This window comes from Hermetia illucens, chromosome 7 (genome assembly GCF_905115235.1).
Source record: "Hermetia illucens chromosome 7, iHerIll2.2.curated.20191125, whole genome shotgun sequence".
Lineage (NCBI taxonomy): Eukaryota > Metazoa > Arthropoda > Insecta > Diptera > Stratiomyidae > Hermetia > Hermetia illucens.
In genome coordinates this window covers 10,164,878-10,184,053 of record NC_051855.1, presented here as the reverse complement: position 1 = coordinate 10,184,053, position 19,176 = coordinate 10,164,878, and the positions used below count along the sequence as shown (strand labels likewise).

Below are 19,176 nucleotides of genomic sequence, written 5' to 3'. Positions count from 1 at the left end.
AATCCAAGAAGAGAAAAATTAAAAGTTGAATAAATAAAAAAATGTTTGAGGTCATTTTCAACAATGAAAAAAAAAAAGTTTGGTCTGGACACGCACTCTACTATTATTAGGTTTATTTGAGTAGATACCGGAGTGATTACTAGATTTCTCATAAGCGCATCACCCTGATTTGTTCGAATTTTATTTGTTGGATAGTTTTCGAAAAAGTGTCCTGTGTCGCTTTAGATTTATTCATTTTGACCGTTTACACCCCTACTTTGCAATTTACGTCGAAACTAAAATCTACTACTAAAAGTACTAATTGAGACTTTTTAGTTGATACTAGTACACTGTCACTAGTACATAAGGGGATAAAAATTGAGTGCGGATGACAGATATTCATCGAATAAAACGTAAAAAACTTTAAATGCGTTTTTCTCGAAAGAAGTTTTTCAACTGGCCGTAATTTAAACTCTGCTTGACCGATTTCAATATATCTTAGGGCGTTTTATTTAACAATGGTCAAGTATCACGGTAAGGACCCTGCATTTTAAAGCCCACTCTGAATTTTCTGTTCCCGATTTGGGATGTAAATTTTGGCGCCCTCAATGAAGTAGCTAAATAACGAGGTTTAAAAAAGTATCTTTTGTATTCTTAAACGGTAGATTAATGAGTAAGAAAAGGTTGTGGATCATATTTAATATAGGAACTGGGAAAAATGGGGTTTTGGCTTCTAACGTATTTACAGCTGTCCCATTTGCCTGCTTCCTTGTCTTCAAACTTAGACTTCAGTCAGTTCAACATCCTTACCACCAAATGAGAAGAAAAATAAAAACGGCGATAGGAATAAATTTTCGTGGCTTATCTCCTACCAGGACCCACAGGGAGCAAATTACTAAAAAATGATACCCACATAGTAAGGACCAGTGTAAGGATAATCAAGTGCAGCAATCCGTCAATGTGGGGGTATTGAATTCGAAGCGGTCTTATCTCACGGCATCTGTTAATTGGTTTTGCATTACAACCCCTTTCCCCGGCCTGATTCCCAGGCTTTGTAGGGAGTTCGATCCCGAGTAAGTGGATTGGTTACGAGTACATATCCACCTGTGAATCATGTATCGAATGAGATATAGGGAGGGGTCTATTTGTTCATGGTTCCTGAGAGTAGTTCCATCACGTTCAACATTTTCATCGGGCATACCACATCCCTGTTTCTTCGTACACTGTTGGAGCGTTGGTCCCCAACCGTTAGCTATTTGCATTTTAAGGGAAAAAGGATAATCACATATGTCCTCCCTCCACCATAATGACACTTTATGCACAAAAAAATTTTTAAGGGAATGGAACACAGCCTAGTTTCCTTTCTCTATTTTTTTTCGGGAGCACAGAACATCAAATATTTCATACAATACTTGTCCTTTTTAGTATGCAACTCTCGTCTCTTCTTCGAGGAAATGAATCACTTTTCGCGCTTGTTCCTCTTGCCTCACTGCGCCCGAGCACTTGACGAACGTCCACCATCGGCGGTTATCCTTTCACTTGCATGGAAGGCTCTTTGCATAAAATTCTTGAACTGTGAAGAGTGAGTGTACCCAAAAAATCTTCTAAAAAGATTTTTTTTGAGTGGAAAAGATTCTAGGGCAAAAAAGTTAGTAGAAATGAAATGATAAGATGGAAGTTGGGCGGAGGAGGAAGAAAGGGGTGGGTTAGAGCAGAGTTCAATAGCCTTATATAAAGAGGACATTTACATAAACATTCATATGTAAAAAGGAGATTGAGGTAAATACTATCATACATGCTGTTAATTCCGCCATTAGCAGAAAGACTCACTGCTTCCTTGCTCTTCCACAAAGTTGTCGGTTCAATGTTCTTTGGCAAGCAGGTGTTGGTTTTGGAACTCATAGGCAGGCCTGACGAGAGGGAATAAGTCCCCTCCATCCCGTAGTTTTCTCGCGGGCCAACAATACATGTTGATGAAATAAAAGGTTAATATGAAGGCTATGTCTATAGGAATTATCGTATTTCTCTCATCCATCGAAGGCACTTCAGATAGAATTGCCTTTCACCTGGATAAGTCCTCCCTGGTAGAACGACCTGTCTAGGAGGTTTTAGATGACCATTTCTGATAGACTTCATCATCAATCATCATCAACGGTGCATCCGGTCTAGGCCTGCCTTAATAAGGAACTCTAGACATCCCGGTTTTGCGCCGAGGTCCACCAATTCGATATCCCTAAAAGCTGTCTGGCGTCCTGACCTACGCTATCGTTCCATTTTAGGCATGGTTTGCCTCGTCTTCTTTTTCTACCATAGATATTGCCCTTATAGACTTTCCGGGCTGGATCATCCTCATCCATACGGATTAAGTGACCCATCCACCGTAACCTATTGAGCCGGATATTATCCACAATCGGACGGTCATAGATTTCGTAGTTATGTAGGCTACGGAATCGTCCACCCTCATGTAGGGGGACAAAAATTCTTCGGAGAATTCTTCTCTCGAACGCGGCCAAGAGTTCACAATTCTTCTTGCTAAGAGCCCAAGTCTCCGAGGAATACATGACGCCTGGCAAGATCATTGTCTTGTACAATAAGAGCTTTGACCCTAAGGGAAGACGTTTCGAGTGGAACAGTTTTTGTAAGCTGACGTTGCCACCATATACTTTGCCTTGCCTTCAGTGATATGCAGCCCAAGATCTCACCCTCATTGCCGCCTGCTCGATCTGGATGAAGGCAGTTTGTACGTCTCGGGTGGTTCTTCCCATGATATCGATAACGTCAGCATAGACCAATAGTTGGGTGGACTTAAAGAGGATCGTACCTCTTGCATTTACCCCAGCATCACGGATTACTTTCTCGAGGGCCAGGTTAAGGAGTACGCATGATAGACCCTCCCCTTGTCGTAGACCGTCTTGAGAGTGATCTTGCTGCTTTTATCTGGCCTCGCACATTGGCCAGGATCAGTCTAGTCAGTCTTATCAATTTCGTCGGGATACCGAATTCTCTGCTGTCCATATTCCAACAGCTTTTCCATCGCTTGCCGCAGAGAGAAAATCTGATCTGTTGCTGATTTGCCTGATAGACTTTGCTCCACACACACTCCCAATACACTGTGGAGATAGTGTTCGGCCAAAATCTCTCCTCTTTTTAACCCGACCTTTCGAGGTATATTATAGATTTACCCTTCGTTGCGGTTCATCAAAAATATTTTGAAGGAAATATCATACAAAAGATTTTCTGGTCAGTAATAGAAAGAGATGCGTGGTGGACTAGATGCAGTGATGAGTTGTACAAGTTTATTGACAAACCTCGAATGTCAAAACGTATAAGTTTAAGTGAGACTTATTGAGCGAACCGTGAAAGTTACAGAAATCCACGAACCTCCTATCATTACTGGTCGCCGAAACCATGTTTATCCATCACATGCCTAAGCAAGGTGTTGACAGATTCCACCTTGGCATTGAGATAACCCATCACGATCATAATGTCACATTTAATAAGTGTCCGCTGAACCGCGGCTCCTAGGTCAAGAGCGCGTGCCTTGCGTTGGACCTCAGAAGCAGGTGGATAATACCGGATTCGCGTCTGCTTTCCAGAGGCAGGACTCTCCATAGTCCCACCATCTTATAATAATAATAATCGTTGGGGCATCCATATTGGATCAGGGCCTTGAAGTGTGTTAGAGAACTTCATTCAAGACCGTAATGGTACACTGCAGTACAGTAGGAGGGAATGTGGTCAGTATTGCTGCTGCTCTAAGTTTATATTGCTCAAGTTTGAGAAAGCAAGCATTCTGAAGACTCTCTCTACCGTTATAGAGGAGTGTGTGCACATTCCAGAAACCAATCATAGTCTGTTCTCGAGAGCCAGTGGTCATTGTCGCATTTTTGGACGTTTCCTCTTCCACCAGTGCATTAATTTCGCTGGAGTCAGTCAGAATTGTAGTCTTTCTGCGTTTTCGATCTTCTTTTGTGACTTTTAATTCATCCGCTTTTGGAAACGATGGAATGGATTGGAGAACCTGGGCGAGAAGGATCTCACCGTCGGTCAGGTTGGTTCGACCCTGAGGCATTCGACACATTGCTTTCGGTTGATGCCCTTGACCGTGGTCGGTCTTCTTCACTCCCATGCCCTATCATTGACATGACCGCTGAGAAATCAATTTCGCCAAAAATATCTGGATTCAGGAGAAAGATTGCTGCCGCTCTCAATTCAGCCAAGGGTAACAAAGAGGTGACAATCAAAGAAATGTCATATATTGTCATCGTCTTTTCAGGATCTCCTATCATCCAAACGTCACAATAAGGGTTGTACAATTTTTTCAATGGTCCGAAAACACTCCGAACCAGGAGCTACAGTTTATGCAAACAATGTGGGGGCAAAGACAAAGCCTAAGAGTTTGGTCTCGAAAATGTCTCAAAAACAACAAAAAATTATAAGTAGTCACCCAGACCCAGACATATTTGAAATATGTCAAAAATTGTTTTTTTCCTTTTTATAAATTTTGAAATTGTTGAGTTTCTTTAAAATCAGAGATTTTAAAATTTTCCTTTTGACGTATGAAAACACTTCTTATGCCACCAACAATGTACAATGGCAGATGCGCGTCTCAAATTTCGTTCCAACCTAGGAAGCCACTAGAGCCACCTACAGGAATTTTTTCAGATTTTTAGTTTCACACGGGTTCCTGTGGCGCCTTTTTGAAATATTTCGTGTTGTCACGAATTTCCCCCGTCTCCCCTACTAAAAACCATTTACAATAGTCCTAAAAGTTACCAACTTAATAATTAAGAAACATTTTACCAATTTTTCACTTTCTAATTTCTTTGTTTCAGTGGTACTGCTTGATACAACCAAAGAAGCCACACTGGAATGGACACGGTATCCTTATGGACCGCAAGCGCAAACACCAGGCGTAAGTAATAAATTTTTTTTTATATTTGGGTGGCCTTGATTTCTTCCATAATATTTAGATAAACAGCTGCACGGAAAGAAGATTTTGCTGAGGTTTCATTTGAACGTGGTTGGGTATTTGTCTTTATCTGAGGATTCTCCAGAAGGAGAAGGCCTCCCTTAATAAGGAACTCCAGAAATCCCGGTTTTGCGCAGAGGTCCACCAATTCGATATCCCTAAAAGCTGTCTGGCGTCCTGACCTACGCCATTGCTCCATCTTAAACAGGGTCTGCCTCGTCTTCTTTTTCTACCATAGATATTGCCCTTATAGACTTTCCGGGTGGGATCATCCTCATCCATACGGATTAAGTGAACCGCCCACCGTAACCTATTGAGCTGGATTTTATCCACAACCGGACGGTCATGGTATCGCTCATAGATTTCGTCACTGTATAGGCTACGGAATCGTCTATCCTCATGTAAGGGGCCAAAAATTCTTCAGAGGATTCTTTTCTCGAACGCGGCCTTCTTTCTTCTTCTGTCATTCTAGTGATCGGATAATCTGTACCAATTTCTCGAGGTATTCCCGGAGGTTGGGTTTTCGATATCTCAGGTTTTTGGCTCACCGTCGAAATGCGCTCATTTTTTGAATCTGGACTATTTCCTTTATCGGCCAAACTATCTTCACAAGATGGAAATTAGGATTTCAATGCCTGGACCACGGGAATTTTATATCAGTGAACATCCGATGGATCATCTGATCAGGATTTCCTTCCACAGTCATATATGCTCTGGATAAGCTATGATATTTGCCACCCTTGGGTCTCAGAGTAAAGGGAGGTGCGAGACTTTCAGCACACATGTCTCAGCTGAACAACATCCGGGCCAAAATCACAAACACAATCTTAAAAATGAATAGTGAACTTACGATAAGCTGGACACTCGGGGTGGCGAGAAAGATCTCTATCGACTTGCCAAAAGCCGACACGAACCCACAGGATATCGAACACTTCTGTTGCTTACCGACCGTCGACGACATCGCATCTGGGCTCTGGAAAGCGAAGAACTGGGACCCAACAAGGTGGCTCAGTTGATTTTGTCAATTGGGTCATTAAAAACGTCGTCCGCCCTGTCGCCTTTTATGGTTCCGACTGTTGGCCGACTATAAAAGTCAATGAACGGTGCCTTGCGGTAATGGACATGAAGATGTTACGTTTGACTATTGGCGTGACCCATCTGAAATGAGAATATCTTCGATCGATATGAAGTTGCACCGATCGTGGAAAAATTACCAGAGAAGCGTGTTCGAGGGTGTGGTAAATCGCACTAACAAGAATTCACTCGCCAAGATTGGTCTGGACATTGAAGTCGATGGTAAGCGACCAAAAGACCAGCGAAAACAACGGTGGCTTTGTGAAACCTCCGTATCGATGAGGTAGTTGCGCCTGCTGAGAGGGTCGTAAATTGTTAGGCGACGTGGCGCTGAGTTCTGGGTGGCCGTCGCCAGGACCCCCCGCGGAGCTAGTTTTTTGCGGCAGGCGTGAATTTACAAGGGATTGTACACTTGGTGGCTTTATCGCCGAATCTGCGGTGGTACCAGCAAATCCCTCGGTCCGTGGACTGTCTGACGTAGTGAAATCGGCTTTATATTCACTGCTCAAGACTGAATTAATCAGGCGTCTGTCAGTAAGTGAGCCAGCAAAACTGGATCACTTGCTGGCAGGCCTAACAAAATGATGGAACCGATCACGGGGAGCCGACCCCGCTTTTGAACGGGAGAAAGGCTGAAGAAGTGAACTTACGTTACTGAAATATAACTTGGATTCCAAATTCCAATTAGGGGGCACTGTTATCACAATAGCTTGTCAGGGTGGGTGGGGAAGGAACTAGGATGTGGGTTGGGATGGGGGGCATGCGGGAGGGGTTTGGGAAAGGAAGCTAGGAGTGGTGCTAAGGATGGCTAGGTTTTGAAAACTAGGATGAGGAGTAGATACCGTTGTAGAAGATTACTCTACCGCCGGGGTCGAAAAGGAGGTTACGGGACTGGAGAGATAAGAGGATTTGTGGGAACAGATGAGTTCGTAGAAGCTTCTCTTCGACGATCTCAATCTGCATGGCCTGGGAGATAAGTGGATTTGAGTGTGACATGGATTTTTCAAGGAATTTGAGGGCATGACGGGCTAGGACGGCGTCGATGTGGGGCGTTTGGAAGGAGCCGTAGAGGATCTGGTTGGAGATGTATTTGGAGCGGTCTTCGTTTTTGTATATATTGGTGCAGTGGCGGAGGATTCTGCGCTCTTTGCAGCGGATTCGTTCGATTTGGTGAGGGGAAGCGTCAGACCAGAAGATGAAGCCGAAAACGAGGAGGGGACAGATAAGCTGTTTGTAGCAAAACAGCTCGACTTTCTGAGTTGTTGGGCTAGTGTATTTCAGGATTGGGTAGAGGGATCTGAAGGCACCTGTTGCACGGTTCAGTGCCTTCGTGATATGTGGGGCGTGGGATAGACGGGAATTGATTGTCACCCCAAGGTAGGTGACTTCTTTGACGGTTGGGATGGCGTCGTTGTGGATCTTCAGGCATAGGGTTGAAATGTCGTTCCTCATTTTCGGCGTCATCTTGGCGGTACCACGGAATACGATGGTTTCGCATTTTTGTGGATTTAGGGATAGTTTCCAGTGGGTGAAATACCGGAAGAGCTTGTCCAAATAGGAATTCAGGCGGGCTTCACCGGCAGGGATGTTTCTGGTGGAGGTGTAGAGGATGAGATCATCCGCGTATTGAAGGATTCGGATTGTATTTGGGTGTGGAGTTGGTTTAGGAAGGTCTGCGGTAAACAGGGAAAAGAGGGTAGCGGAGAGGACTGACCCCTGGGGGATGCCAGTCGGGCTAGAATATGGGGAGGAGCGGCGTTCACGGAGTTGGACTTGGGATTTCCGCCCATCAAGAAAGAGGTGCGGATGGAACTGGAGGACTTCAGAAAGCTTGTATGCGAGTCCGTATTGCCATACGGAGTCGAGAGCCTTCTTTATGTCGAGGAGACAGGCTTCCGGTTGCGGCCGAGGAGGACGTCCGATTTGAGCACGAGTAGTGCATGCTCGACTGAGTGTTTGGGGCGGTTGGCGAATTGGAATTGTGGGATTGAATGATTGGAGTCACAGTGCTCATCGATAGTGACTTTGATGATCCGCTCGAAAATCTTGGCGGAGGAAGAGGGGATTGAGATAGGCCTGTAGCTATTGGGATTTAGTGGGTTTTGGTTTTTCTTGGGGATAGGAACAATTCGAGCACTCTTCCAATCTGCTAGGAAGTGGGCGTTGATAAGGCAGTGGTTGATGATGGAGGACATAATGGGGGCAATGCTTGGGGCACATTTCTTAAAGACGATGGAGGGGATTTTGTCAAGCCCAACCGATTTCTTGTTTTTGGAGGCGGCGATGGCCGCCCTGACGGAGTCTGGACTGACAAAGTGGATGGGGAGGATATTCTCTCGCTGACTTGGGTCGGCGAGGGCATGGGTGAAGGGGTTTTGTGTGGGTTAGGGAATGAGGTACGAAGGGTGGGTTAGGAGTTGGGAGATCTTTCCTTTTACCTCGTTATCGAAACTTGGTTCACGGAAGTGGAGGGTGCAGTGGTGGGCTTGCAGGAAGTGGACGGCGAGGATTTTCACTTTTTCTGTGGGTGGGATGTTTTGCGGAAGGATCGCGTTTTGTTGGACTGATTTGCCCAAACGCGAGCAGGTCTTTCTGAGTTCCCTGTATGTGCCAGGGTGGAGAGGCGGTTGTGGAGATATTGGGTATATAGGGTGAGGATTCGTTCGCAAATGGACTTGTCCAGTTCGCGGATTTTGGTGAGGAGGTGAGAGGATTGCGGAGAGTATCTATTCCTAAATAATCTCCGCCTGAGGGTCTTTTTATAGTGGATGTCGGATAGGATATCGTCGGGAAGCGTGATTAGGTTGCGGTAATTTAAGAGACGGGAAGGGATCAATTCGTCGCATACTTGCCGAACTGCTTCGGTGTATTGACGAACTGTGAGGTCGATGGATTCGTTAGGAACTGTACGGTTGGATGGGAGTAGGAGAGGTTGAAGTTTGGTTTTGAGGGCAAGGTTGATATGTTTCCAGTTTGCACGCTGGAAGTCAGGAACTGAGCGTGGGGTGGACCGAACGACTCTGTCCGGGAGTCTTATGTTGAGGATAACGGCATCGTGATCGCTGATGCCGGGGACCGTTTCGAGGAAGGGGAAGGTATTCGGGTTGGGGATGACAGCTAGGTTACTGCTGATCAGGAAGTGGTGTAGGTAGGAATGGTAGTGTGGTTTGTTGAAGGACGGGAGTGCCGGACTGAAATGGGCTAGATTGATGTTGGGGTTTGAGGTTGTACGGAACAGGTGGAGCTGATCCCCGTTGTGGTTCGACCGTGCATCGAACCAGGACGAATGTCTGGCGTTGAGGTCACCACCTATGATCAGGGAAAATTGTTTACCGGGAGAGCGGTGTAGGGACGCGCAGAAGGATTTGATGCGGAGAAAATCTTGTGTGTCGGGGGATTGGTTGGGACAGTATACAGAGGCAACGACCGACCAAGGGTGCGAATTATATCCAATAGAAACCGCCAATAATTTGAGCCTAAGCTAGGCTAAAGCTAAATTACTCAGCTCACTTATCCTGAACAATTAATTAAGTTTCTATTCTCCTAATTTTAGTGGGTGGAAGAGTCATTCACAAATTTCGGCAAACGTATTAACTGGCGAAGTTACGTTGTCTGTGATGTTGCCTATCATAATGTCAACAATTGGCTGTGGTCGCCATTTATTGATCGAGGTCCAGCGAATCGTCTATATATCGAAATTCAATTCACGATACGTGATTGCTCGCTGTTTCCAGGTGAGTTAACTTTCGGTTTATCTTTTGTACTCAGTAACTGAGTTTTGCCGTTTTCTTCTTCTTTTATGGATTTTACAGGGAACGCGTTATCCTGTAAGGAGACGTTCAGCTTACTCTTTTATGAGTTTGACGCAGCGACACGGGAACCACCTCCTTGGCAGCCGGAGAGTTATAAGCTGATTGGTGAGTATCGACGTTATATCCTGGTGAAAACTGATTCTAAATTGATCTACTTTGTCATACCTACCTTCCAGCTCGGATAGCAGCGGGAGAAGGCCGCTTCAATCAGAATTCTAATGTAGATATTAATACAGAAGTGAAAAGCATAGCGGTTACAAAACGCGGTGTATACTTTGCTTTCCGCGACCAAGGTGCCTGCATTAGTGTCCTGGCGGTTAAGGTCTACTATATAACTTGCCCAGCAGTAACGGAAAACTTTGCTCATTTTAACGAGACGCCGACAGGTCGTGAAATCACGATATTAGAAAAAGCCACCGGTGCATGTGTCGAAAATGCTGAAGCCACCGAACCACCGACTTACCTCTGTAAGGGTGATGGCAAATGGACTATTTTGACTGGTGGATGTAAGTGCAAGGTGGGCTTCGAACCGAATGCGGAGAATCAAACATGCAATGTTTGCCCTGCCGGGACTTTCCGTTCCATGGAAATCACAAAGTGTACAGCGTGTCCATTAAATTCTAAGTCATCGAAAATAGGTTTAGCCTATTGTCCTTGTCAGCCGAACTTCTATCGGCATCCCAAAGATGGGAAACACATGCCTTGTTATAAGCCGCCCGGGCCACCTACCAATCTTACACTGCTATTTATGGATCAGACCAGTGCAATTTTGTCCTGGAACGCGCCGATTCGTCAACCAGATGAGATGGTTGATTCTAAGTACCGAACAGATGTGGTGTTTAAGGTCAAGTGTCCGCTGTGTAACTCAAATGTGGTGTTGAATCCTTCAACGGAGACTTTCAACGATACTAAGCTGACGTTGACGAACCTCGAACCGGTTACAACGTACACAGTTCAAGTCCATTCTATGAACGGAATTTCATATCCTGTGAGCACGTCAGACTCGAATGATACAGACTCTGAAGGGACTTCAGGGTCGTCTGGCTCTGCATCAGTTATTAGCAGTGTAATTGATGACAAGAACGCTAAATATTCTTCTGAATATCCTGATGATACCGCAACTGTTATTAAGACGGAATATGCTGAGATTACATTTACCACAGAGTCTGCGATCCTGAGCACGGTCTTCAATGTACGTATCGTATCGATATCGAGTCGGGAAGTGGACCTAGTTTGGGATAAGCCAGTTCACAGTGATTCGCCTATTGAGTTCTATGAAGTTCGATGGTTTCCCAAACCAGAATTGGATGCCATGAATAAGACCGCCCTGAATACGAAGGAGACTAAAGCACATATCGATAATTTAATGGAGAATACAGAATATGGTTTCCAAGTCCGTTGTAAGACACTGAATGGTTATGGTACTTATAGTAATATTGTTTATGCGCAGACACATCAAAGTGTGAGTCCAGGTAAGCGGTCAATTTGATGGTTCTAAGACGGTTTTAAGCCGCCAGGATCAGGATCATTGGACTGAATGACTGAATTTCCCTTTTTTTTTCTGGTTCCAGTTTATGATGATTCAATGCAAATGCGTATTGTTGCCGGAGCTACAGTTGCTGTTGTCTTTATCCTAGTCCTTGTTATTGTTGCAACTGTTTTATTTTTGCGTTCGAAAAATCAGGATGAATTGGATAAGAAAACCAACAATCACCTACCCCTTCCATTGGACTATGCCAGCAATGAAGGTAGGGTCCTTTTTTTTCTGTTTTAATTTTTAGTATAAAATCACTTAGTTATCCTTCCGGTATTTATAATATCCTCAAAATGACTCAGTCTCTGTGATGCCTATATATATATATTTTTAATTAAGTGATAACTTTGAAGTATGAGGAACAAATAAAAATATGATTTGAAATCTCTTTTACAAAATTCAGCCATTTAAAATAATTTCCATTTCCATTTTCTTATTCGTCGTAACCAGGACTTGTAGTGACGTATAGTAAGTCGTACAACAAAACAAAAGAAAATTCTGAATTTAAAATGACAAAATTCAAAATTTTTAGTTGAATCAAGCAAAATAGGCAACTATTATTGCATTGTTATACCATTGTTGTTGTGTTTTGGCTATAATCCTTTGAAAATTACTTTGGCTTTTCATTTTTCGATGTTAGAATATCTTAGAACTGCCTTAGAAATACTGAAATATTTATTAGGGCAAAAACAAGATTATTAGAGGGCGCTGTTAATGTGATATCATTTCATATATAAGATCTACAAATAAGTTCTGTCGGTTTTTACAGTAGATGGCGTAGCTTGTTTTTTATTCCATTGTTCCACATTTCCAAACATTCATCGGAAAGCTACTGTCAATAGGCACAAACGTCAGTATAAATTATTTAATTGAAGTGTAAACAACAATACTTGTTTCATCAACGAAAATGGCCAATTTTGTACCAAATAATGTGTTTTTGCGAGAAATTCTACTTCATTATTTCAATATGAAGAAGAAAGCAACCGAAAGTCATCGCATTTTGGTGGAAGTTTATGGTGACCATGCTCTAACTGAGCGAACGGGTCAGAGGTGGTTTGGACGGTTTAAAAGTGGCAATTTTGACTTGGAAGACGAAGAGCGTGCCGGACGACCAAAAATTTTTGAAGATGGAGAATTAGAGGCATTGTTCGACCAAGATCCATCGCAAACGCAAGAAGAACTTGGAAAAACCCTTGGAGTCACTCAGCAAGCCATTTCCCACCGTTTAAAAGCAATGGGAATGATCCGAAAGGTCGGAAATTGGGGAAGGTGGCCAAGAGACGTCGAACGCCAACGACGTGCGAACAACTCCTCCAACGACAAGAAAGGAAGGGTTTTCTGCATCGAATAGTTACTGGCGATGAAAAGTGGATCCATTACGATAATCCCAAGCGTCGGGCAATGTGGGGATACCCCGGCCATGCCTCATCATCGACGGCCAAAGCGAATATTCATGGTGAGAAGATCATTCTGTGTATATGGTGAGACCAGCTAGGTGTGGTACACTATGAGTTGCTAAAACCGAACGAAACGGTCATGGGCAAACTCTACCGACGTCAAATGATGCATTTGAGCCGCGAAATCAAGAAAAAACGGCCGCAATACCAGCAAAGTCAAAAAATGGCTCGATAAGTGGATAGCGGTCAAGCCGGCCAGTTTTTGGCGCGATGATATCTATGAATTGCCTGAAAGATGGAAGATAGTTGTGGCTAGCGATGGGCAATACTTTTAACAATTTTTCATAATAAAGCTTCAAATTTAAAAAAAAAACCCGACAGAACTTATTTGTAGGCCTTCATGCGGAGGGTGGAAAAATTTTTTTTCACCATAATACGAGTGCATGATATACAGATGTTTATAAATGTTTGATATTATTAAATAATAAAAATTAACAATTGAAAAAAAAAGAAAGATAAAATCTCCACAAATATAAATATTAACAATTGTTGGTAAATGCATGGTAATATGAAATTTTTTAGTACCTTTTAGTACTTATCGGAGAAATACGAGAGTGTTGTGAAACTTCTTGTTAATCACATGCAGTTTGACAATATCCAGGTCAATCTTATAAGTGAGGTGTACTTTTGTAACTCCAAACACTTCCCTATCTGGAGCCGTAAGAATTCCTGGAAAAAGTGGCCTTTTCTTTTCCTCTGAAAATCCAAAGACTCTCTGCGGAGAGAGACCTCTCAACTCTGCCCACCAATGGTTTTCCTTTAATAAAAACTGTTCCCAAAGTCACTTCTAGGCTGGCCAACTGGGCGAAAATTAAGCCCTGAGATAAATTTGAGGCCCCCCTTTTGCCACTATTCTAGGTAAGCCTCTTCCTTTCTCCTCCACTCTAGTCAAGCCTGCTTCTGGACAATCTAACCAACCCTTGTTATATTTTTTTATCCTCCAAAAAAAACTAGTTTGGAAGGGGGGGGGGGGGGGGGGTTTAGTGAAATTCATTTATACACAGAGTGCTGAGCACTTCACATCAGGTAAGGCTTATTCGGTTAAGAGTACAAAATCCGCGGTTCACAGAACATTATACCTTAAATACTAGGAGACGATATCGACAGCCTTGAACTTCTTTCTTTTTCTTCAGCCTTTGTCCCGTTCACAAGCGGGGTCGGCTCGTCGTGATCGGCTTCGCCATTTGGCTCTATCGAATGCCTGATCTGGCTGCAATCTCGAGGCTTTCAAATCCCCATCCAGCGTATCAAGCCACCGTTGCTTAGGTCTGCCTTTTGGTCGTTTACCATCGACTTCGATGTTTAGACCAATCTTGGCAAGTGAATTCTCGTTAGCACGAATTGCGTGACCATACCATCGAAGACGCCTCTCTCGCAACTTTTACACGATCGGTGCAACCTCATAACGATCGCGGATATCCTCATTTCGGATGTGATCTACACGTGTGACGCCACTAGTCCAATGTAGCATCTTCGGCTCCATTACCGCAAGTCGCCGTTCATTGTCTTTTATGGTCGGCCAACACTCAGAACCATAGAGAGCGACTGGACGGACGACATTGCGGTAAATTTTAGATTTGAGACGTTCGTTATACGTCGATCACAAAGGACACCAAACATCATCTGCATAAAGCAGTGTGTAGGGCGCTCGACGTTGGATATCCCGTGTGACGGTGTCCATAACAAGGACAAAGAGGAGTGGTGAGAGGGCACTTCCTTGATGAACTCCAACAGAGACGCGCGGAAATATCACCCTGGGCTGTCCAATATCCAATAATAATCCCCTCCCTACGCCAACAGTGAGATTTTAACCGTGACCTCCCAGTCCGCTTAGCCTTAAAAAATTCCTTTATGAGCGTCCACTTTCTTGTCCTCTTCACCTTTCCTGAGGTAAAGTTGGTTCTACAAGACTGCTTCATAACGGGAAGAACGATCGGAATAACTCCTTCCAATACCATTGATAAGATCATCATCATCAGCGGCGCAACGACCGGTATCCGGTCTAGGCCTGCCTTAATAAGGAACTCCAGACACCCCGGTTTTGCGCCGAGGTCCACCAATTCGATATCCCTAAAAGCTGTCTGGCGTCCTGGCCTATGCCATCGCTCCGTCTTAGGCAGGGTCTTAAAGGCTTAAAGGCTTTGTTTGGTATGCCGTCGAGGCCCCGTGCTTTGTTGTCTCCCAGCCTAATACTACGAATCTCCAGTACTTCTTTTGTCCTCCCAGTATTGGCAGCCACATCTAAAGATGTCTATGGACTGTAACCGCTTGTGCAAACTCTGAACGATTGGCTAGGAGATCGGAACATGTAATTTGCGGGGCTGCCTGACTTCTAAATCTCCCCATTACAACCCTTTAGGCGCTTCCCCATGGGTCTGTATCCGCCTCTGTGCAGAGTTGCTTGAAGCAGTCCCTTTTGCTTCGCTGTATGGCCAGCTTCAGGTTTCTTCGAGCTTCCTTGTAAGCTCGCTGCTTGACCTCCTGGTCAATCTTGTCCATTGCTCTCTGAGTCGCTCGTCTGGTTCGATGATATGCCGACCGAAGATCAGACAATTCACTATTCCACCAGCAGTTGGGCCTTCTACTGAGGAAAGTGTAACTTCTCGATCGATCGATGAGTCGCATGTCTTCGCGAGACACTCCGTGATATGGAGGACTCTTTCCGAGGGTGTGCCTGGTATAGTGCCCTGGTCCAAAAACACATCAATGTTTGCTCGGCAATTGACTCGCTTGACTTGCTCTTCAGGTCAAAGACTATTGCCTAGTGATCACTGTGGGTGTGACGTTCCAGGGCATATTGCGAGCTAGTGAAGAACTAACAAAGGTTAGATCTCAACCGATCCGGATACCTCTTTCCGATAAGTATTGACTTGACGTCGTTAGCCAATATGATATCTAACTGTGCGAAAGCCTCCAAGAGACAATGCTCTCTTGCATTCGTCAGTAAGCTTCTCAATTCTGTGGCCCATGCATTGAAGTCACCGGTGATGACTTTTGGTTTCCGTCCTTTTGCATCCAAGACCAATCTGTCCAACATGTCCCCGAAGTCAGCCAACGTCAGGTTTGGAAGAGCATACCAGCTGTAGACGTATATGTCGTCTGTCTTTGCCCATATGAATCCACTTGTGGACTGCCTCATACATTCTTGTATGGTTTCGTCCCCTCATGCCCACAAGGCCGCCTCACCTGTGGGATTGGCTTCCCATGCATTATTGTTAAGGTTTCTATAGGGTTCGTTTATTATAGTCATTTGGACATTTGATTCGTGGGTGGTCTGCGAGAGCACGTCTTGAGTGACTCTTCTGTGATTTCGATTAGCCTCATTTTCTCATTGCATTTAGCGCCTTTTTTTATGTTTTGTCTAAAACAAAACCTTATTGAAATTGGTTTACTGTCTATCTGTCTGTCTGTTCCTCCCTTTGTCTGTCCGTCACACCCATTTTTCTCAGAAGCGGTTATAGCAATCGACACCAAATTTGGTTGAAAGGTGGTAATTGTGAAGGCTCACGCATACAGTGCGTTACATCCTTTAACGTCAAATTCAGAGGGGGGGGGAGGGGATGGGGTCCTTATACATGCAAAACGGGGGTGGAAATTTTTTGTTCACCAAATATAGTATGGGGTATCAAATGAAAGGTCTCGATTAGTACTTTCCGAAGCCGATCTTAATTTTGACATTTGTTGGAAAGGTGGGGAGTGTGGGGGGTTGAAAGTGATCATTTTTTTAACGGACCAAAGTTGTCACTTCTTCGCAAATTCAAGACTTTGAATGTCAATATCACCCGAACGTCCAATTTTCCCACTTGTTTAACTAAGGACCGCTTCCGCCAATATGCCCGCTGTCCAGCCCCTTCTTTCCATCACACACCATGCACTTGGGATCCTTGTCACAATTCCGAGCAATGTGACCGTTTCTCCATAAGGTTTGCATCGGTCAGACCAATCAACTTCACTTGTGCACGCTTTCGCTAGATGTCATCTTTTCGACGACGGACTGCCCATCTAAAACGGACCTTCTCGACATCCAGCAGCTTGCGCGCTGCTTCTGTTGGTAGCCGGATGGTCGCTGTCTCTATACGTAAGGCTTACAATGGATGCATCCGGCAAGTTAGCAGCTTAAACTGCTCTGCTAAGGTAGAGCATATTTCAGCGTTAAAAGTGACCTTATCTAGGTCCACTGTACAGTGGTGTCAGGCTTTTGAGCATGCACGGTAGGATTTTCTCCAAGTAAATTTTTGACTTGGCTGCGGAAGCCTTCCACTTTGCTCTCTTCGCACCTTTTCAATTCTAGCATGAGATCTCTCTACTCATATTGCTGGAAATGATGATCGTCTCAGGACGGATCCTCATTCTTCTTCTTTTTTGGCTTCTTTGGTCCAACCTTAGTCCAACCATCGTGTACTTTTTGAGACATCGGCTGCCTTGGTGGGGCTATTGTTTTGGCCACTATTTTTTCTCCCCCCACCGAGGTTTTAGGTTTGGTGCACATTTTTGCTTATCTTTGATGAATTGCAACAACTCAACAAATTTCGCTCAGAGCAAAATAAAGGATGACTCTTCCAGGTCCTATTTCTGTTCCAAAGCCTTTATTCTTCTTCTGCAAATTTTCTGGCATTAACGGGGTTCCTGTGGCGGAGGTCCTCTTTCGCTATGGATATTGGACGAGATCTTATAATCGTTGAGCTTCTCCCAAACGGATTGAGCTCTCGATACTGAGGAGCCTCCACTAACTCTTTGCCCTCGGATGCGGTTGGTGTCATTGCGGCTTGTAACGAACACCGTTCTTCCTTGGGCACATCCTTCCGCGTGTTTGTTATGGGTGTTCTCGGGAGGGATGTGCTTGGCTTAAACTCCTCTTTGTTTAAGCTGTTTATAGCATTAGATGCCACGGTGGCCAAGCTGTCCACCACTCTGCTCTCCGAGAAATACATGAGGGCGTCCATCTTCGTGTAGGGGGCCAACAATTCTTTAGACGATTCTTTTGTCGAACGCGGCCAAGGGTTCGCAATTCTTCTTGCTAAGAACCCAAGTCTCCGAGGAATACATGAGGGCTGGCAAGATCATTGTCTTGTACAGTAAGAGCTTTGACCCTATGTTGAGGCGTTTCTAGCGGAACAGTTTTTGTAAGCTGAAATAGGCTCTGTTGGCTGACAACAACCGTGCGCGGATTTAATCATCGTAGCTGTTATCGGTTGTGGTTTTCGACCCTAGATAGGAGAAATTGTCAACGGTCTCAAAGTTGTATTCTCCTATCCTTATTCTTCCTGTTTGACCAGTGCGGTTTGATGTTGTTGGCTGGTTGGTTTTCGGTGTTGACGTTGCCACCATATATTTTGTCTTGCCTTCATTGATGTGCAGCCCAAGACCTCGCCCTGATAGCCGCCTGCTCGATCTGGCTGGATCGGCTGGATGACGGCAGTTTGTTCCTCTCGGGTGGGTCTTCCCATTATATTATTATCGTCAGCGTAGGCCAGTAGTTGGGTGGACTTAAAGAGGATGGCACTTTTTGCATTTACCTCAGCATCAGGGATCACTTTCTCAAGGGCCAGGTTAAAGAGGACGCATGATAGGGCATCCCCTTGCCGTAGACCGTTGTTGATGTCGAATGGTCTTGAGAGTGGTCCTGCTGTTTTTATCTGGCCTCGCACATTGGTCAGGGTCAGCCTAGTCAGTCTTATTAATTTCGTCGGGACACCAAAGTCTCTCATAGTCGTGTATAGTTTCACCCTGGCTATGCTACCATAGGCGGCTTTAAAGTCGATGAATAGATGATGCAACTGTTGTCCATATTCCAACAGTTTTTCCATCGCTTGCCGCAGAGATAAAATCTGATCTGTTCCTGATTTGCCTGGAGTGAACCCTCTTTGGTATGGGCCAATGATGTTCTGGGCATATGGGGCTATCCGGCCTAGCAAGATAGCGGAGAATATCTTATAGATGGTACTCAGCAACGTGTGATATCTCCCTTTTTATGTATGAGACAGATAATGCCTCTTTGCCAGTCGTCAGGCACTGATTCGCTGTTCCATACCTTAAGCACAAGTTGATGAACCACTTGTGTAACTGGTCGCCTCCATATTTAACCAATTCGGCTGTAATTCCATCGACCCCAGGCGACAGATGATGAATTGCACGGACTGTTTCTTCTATACTTAGTGGTGGCAGTGTTTGTCCGTCGTCTTCAGTTGGCAGGACCTCCAACTCGCCGATGTTCTGGTTGTTCAGTAGCTCATCAAAGTACTCAACCTCGCTCCAATATGACCATTCTGTCCAAAATCAGATTGCCCTCTTCGTGTCGGCAGGATGAGCATCGAGGTGTATAAGGCTTCATCCTGCGGACTTGTTGGT

The 19,176-nt window shown here is 44.6% G+C and overlaps 1 protein-coding gene across 7 annotated transcripts in view; it reads left to right on the top strand.

Moving 5' to 3' along the window:
• The window catches only part of LOC119660806 (ephrin type-B receptor 1-B), a 73,233-nt gene that overhangs the window by 28,079 nt on the left and 25,978 nt on the right, over positions 1-19,176 (top strand). For 6 of the 7 annotated variants that reach the window (XM_038069641.1, XM_038069640.1, XM_038069639.1 and 3 more), the window contains exons 2-6: positions 4,815-4,894; positions 9,579-9,759; positions 9,838-9,942; positions 10,014-11,309; positions 11,409-11,585. In XM_038069641.1, the coding sequence (XP_037925569.1) occupies positions 4,815-4,894; positions 9,579-9,759; positions 9,838-9,942; positions 10,014-11,309; positions 11,409-11,585 (1,839 nt within the window). Of the gene's footprint in view, positions 1-4,814; positions 4,895-9,578; positions 9,760-9,837; positions 9,943-10,013; positions 11,310-11,408; positions 11,586-11,821; positions 11,840-19,176 lie in introns of all 7 variants that reach the window. The other variant, XM_038069644.1, reaches the window with a different exon arrangement.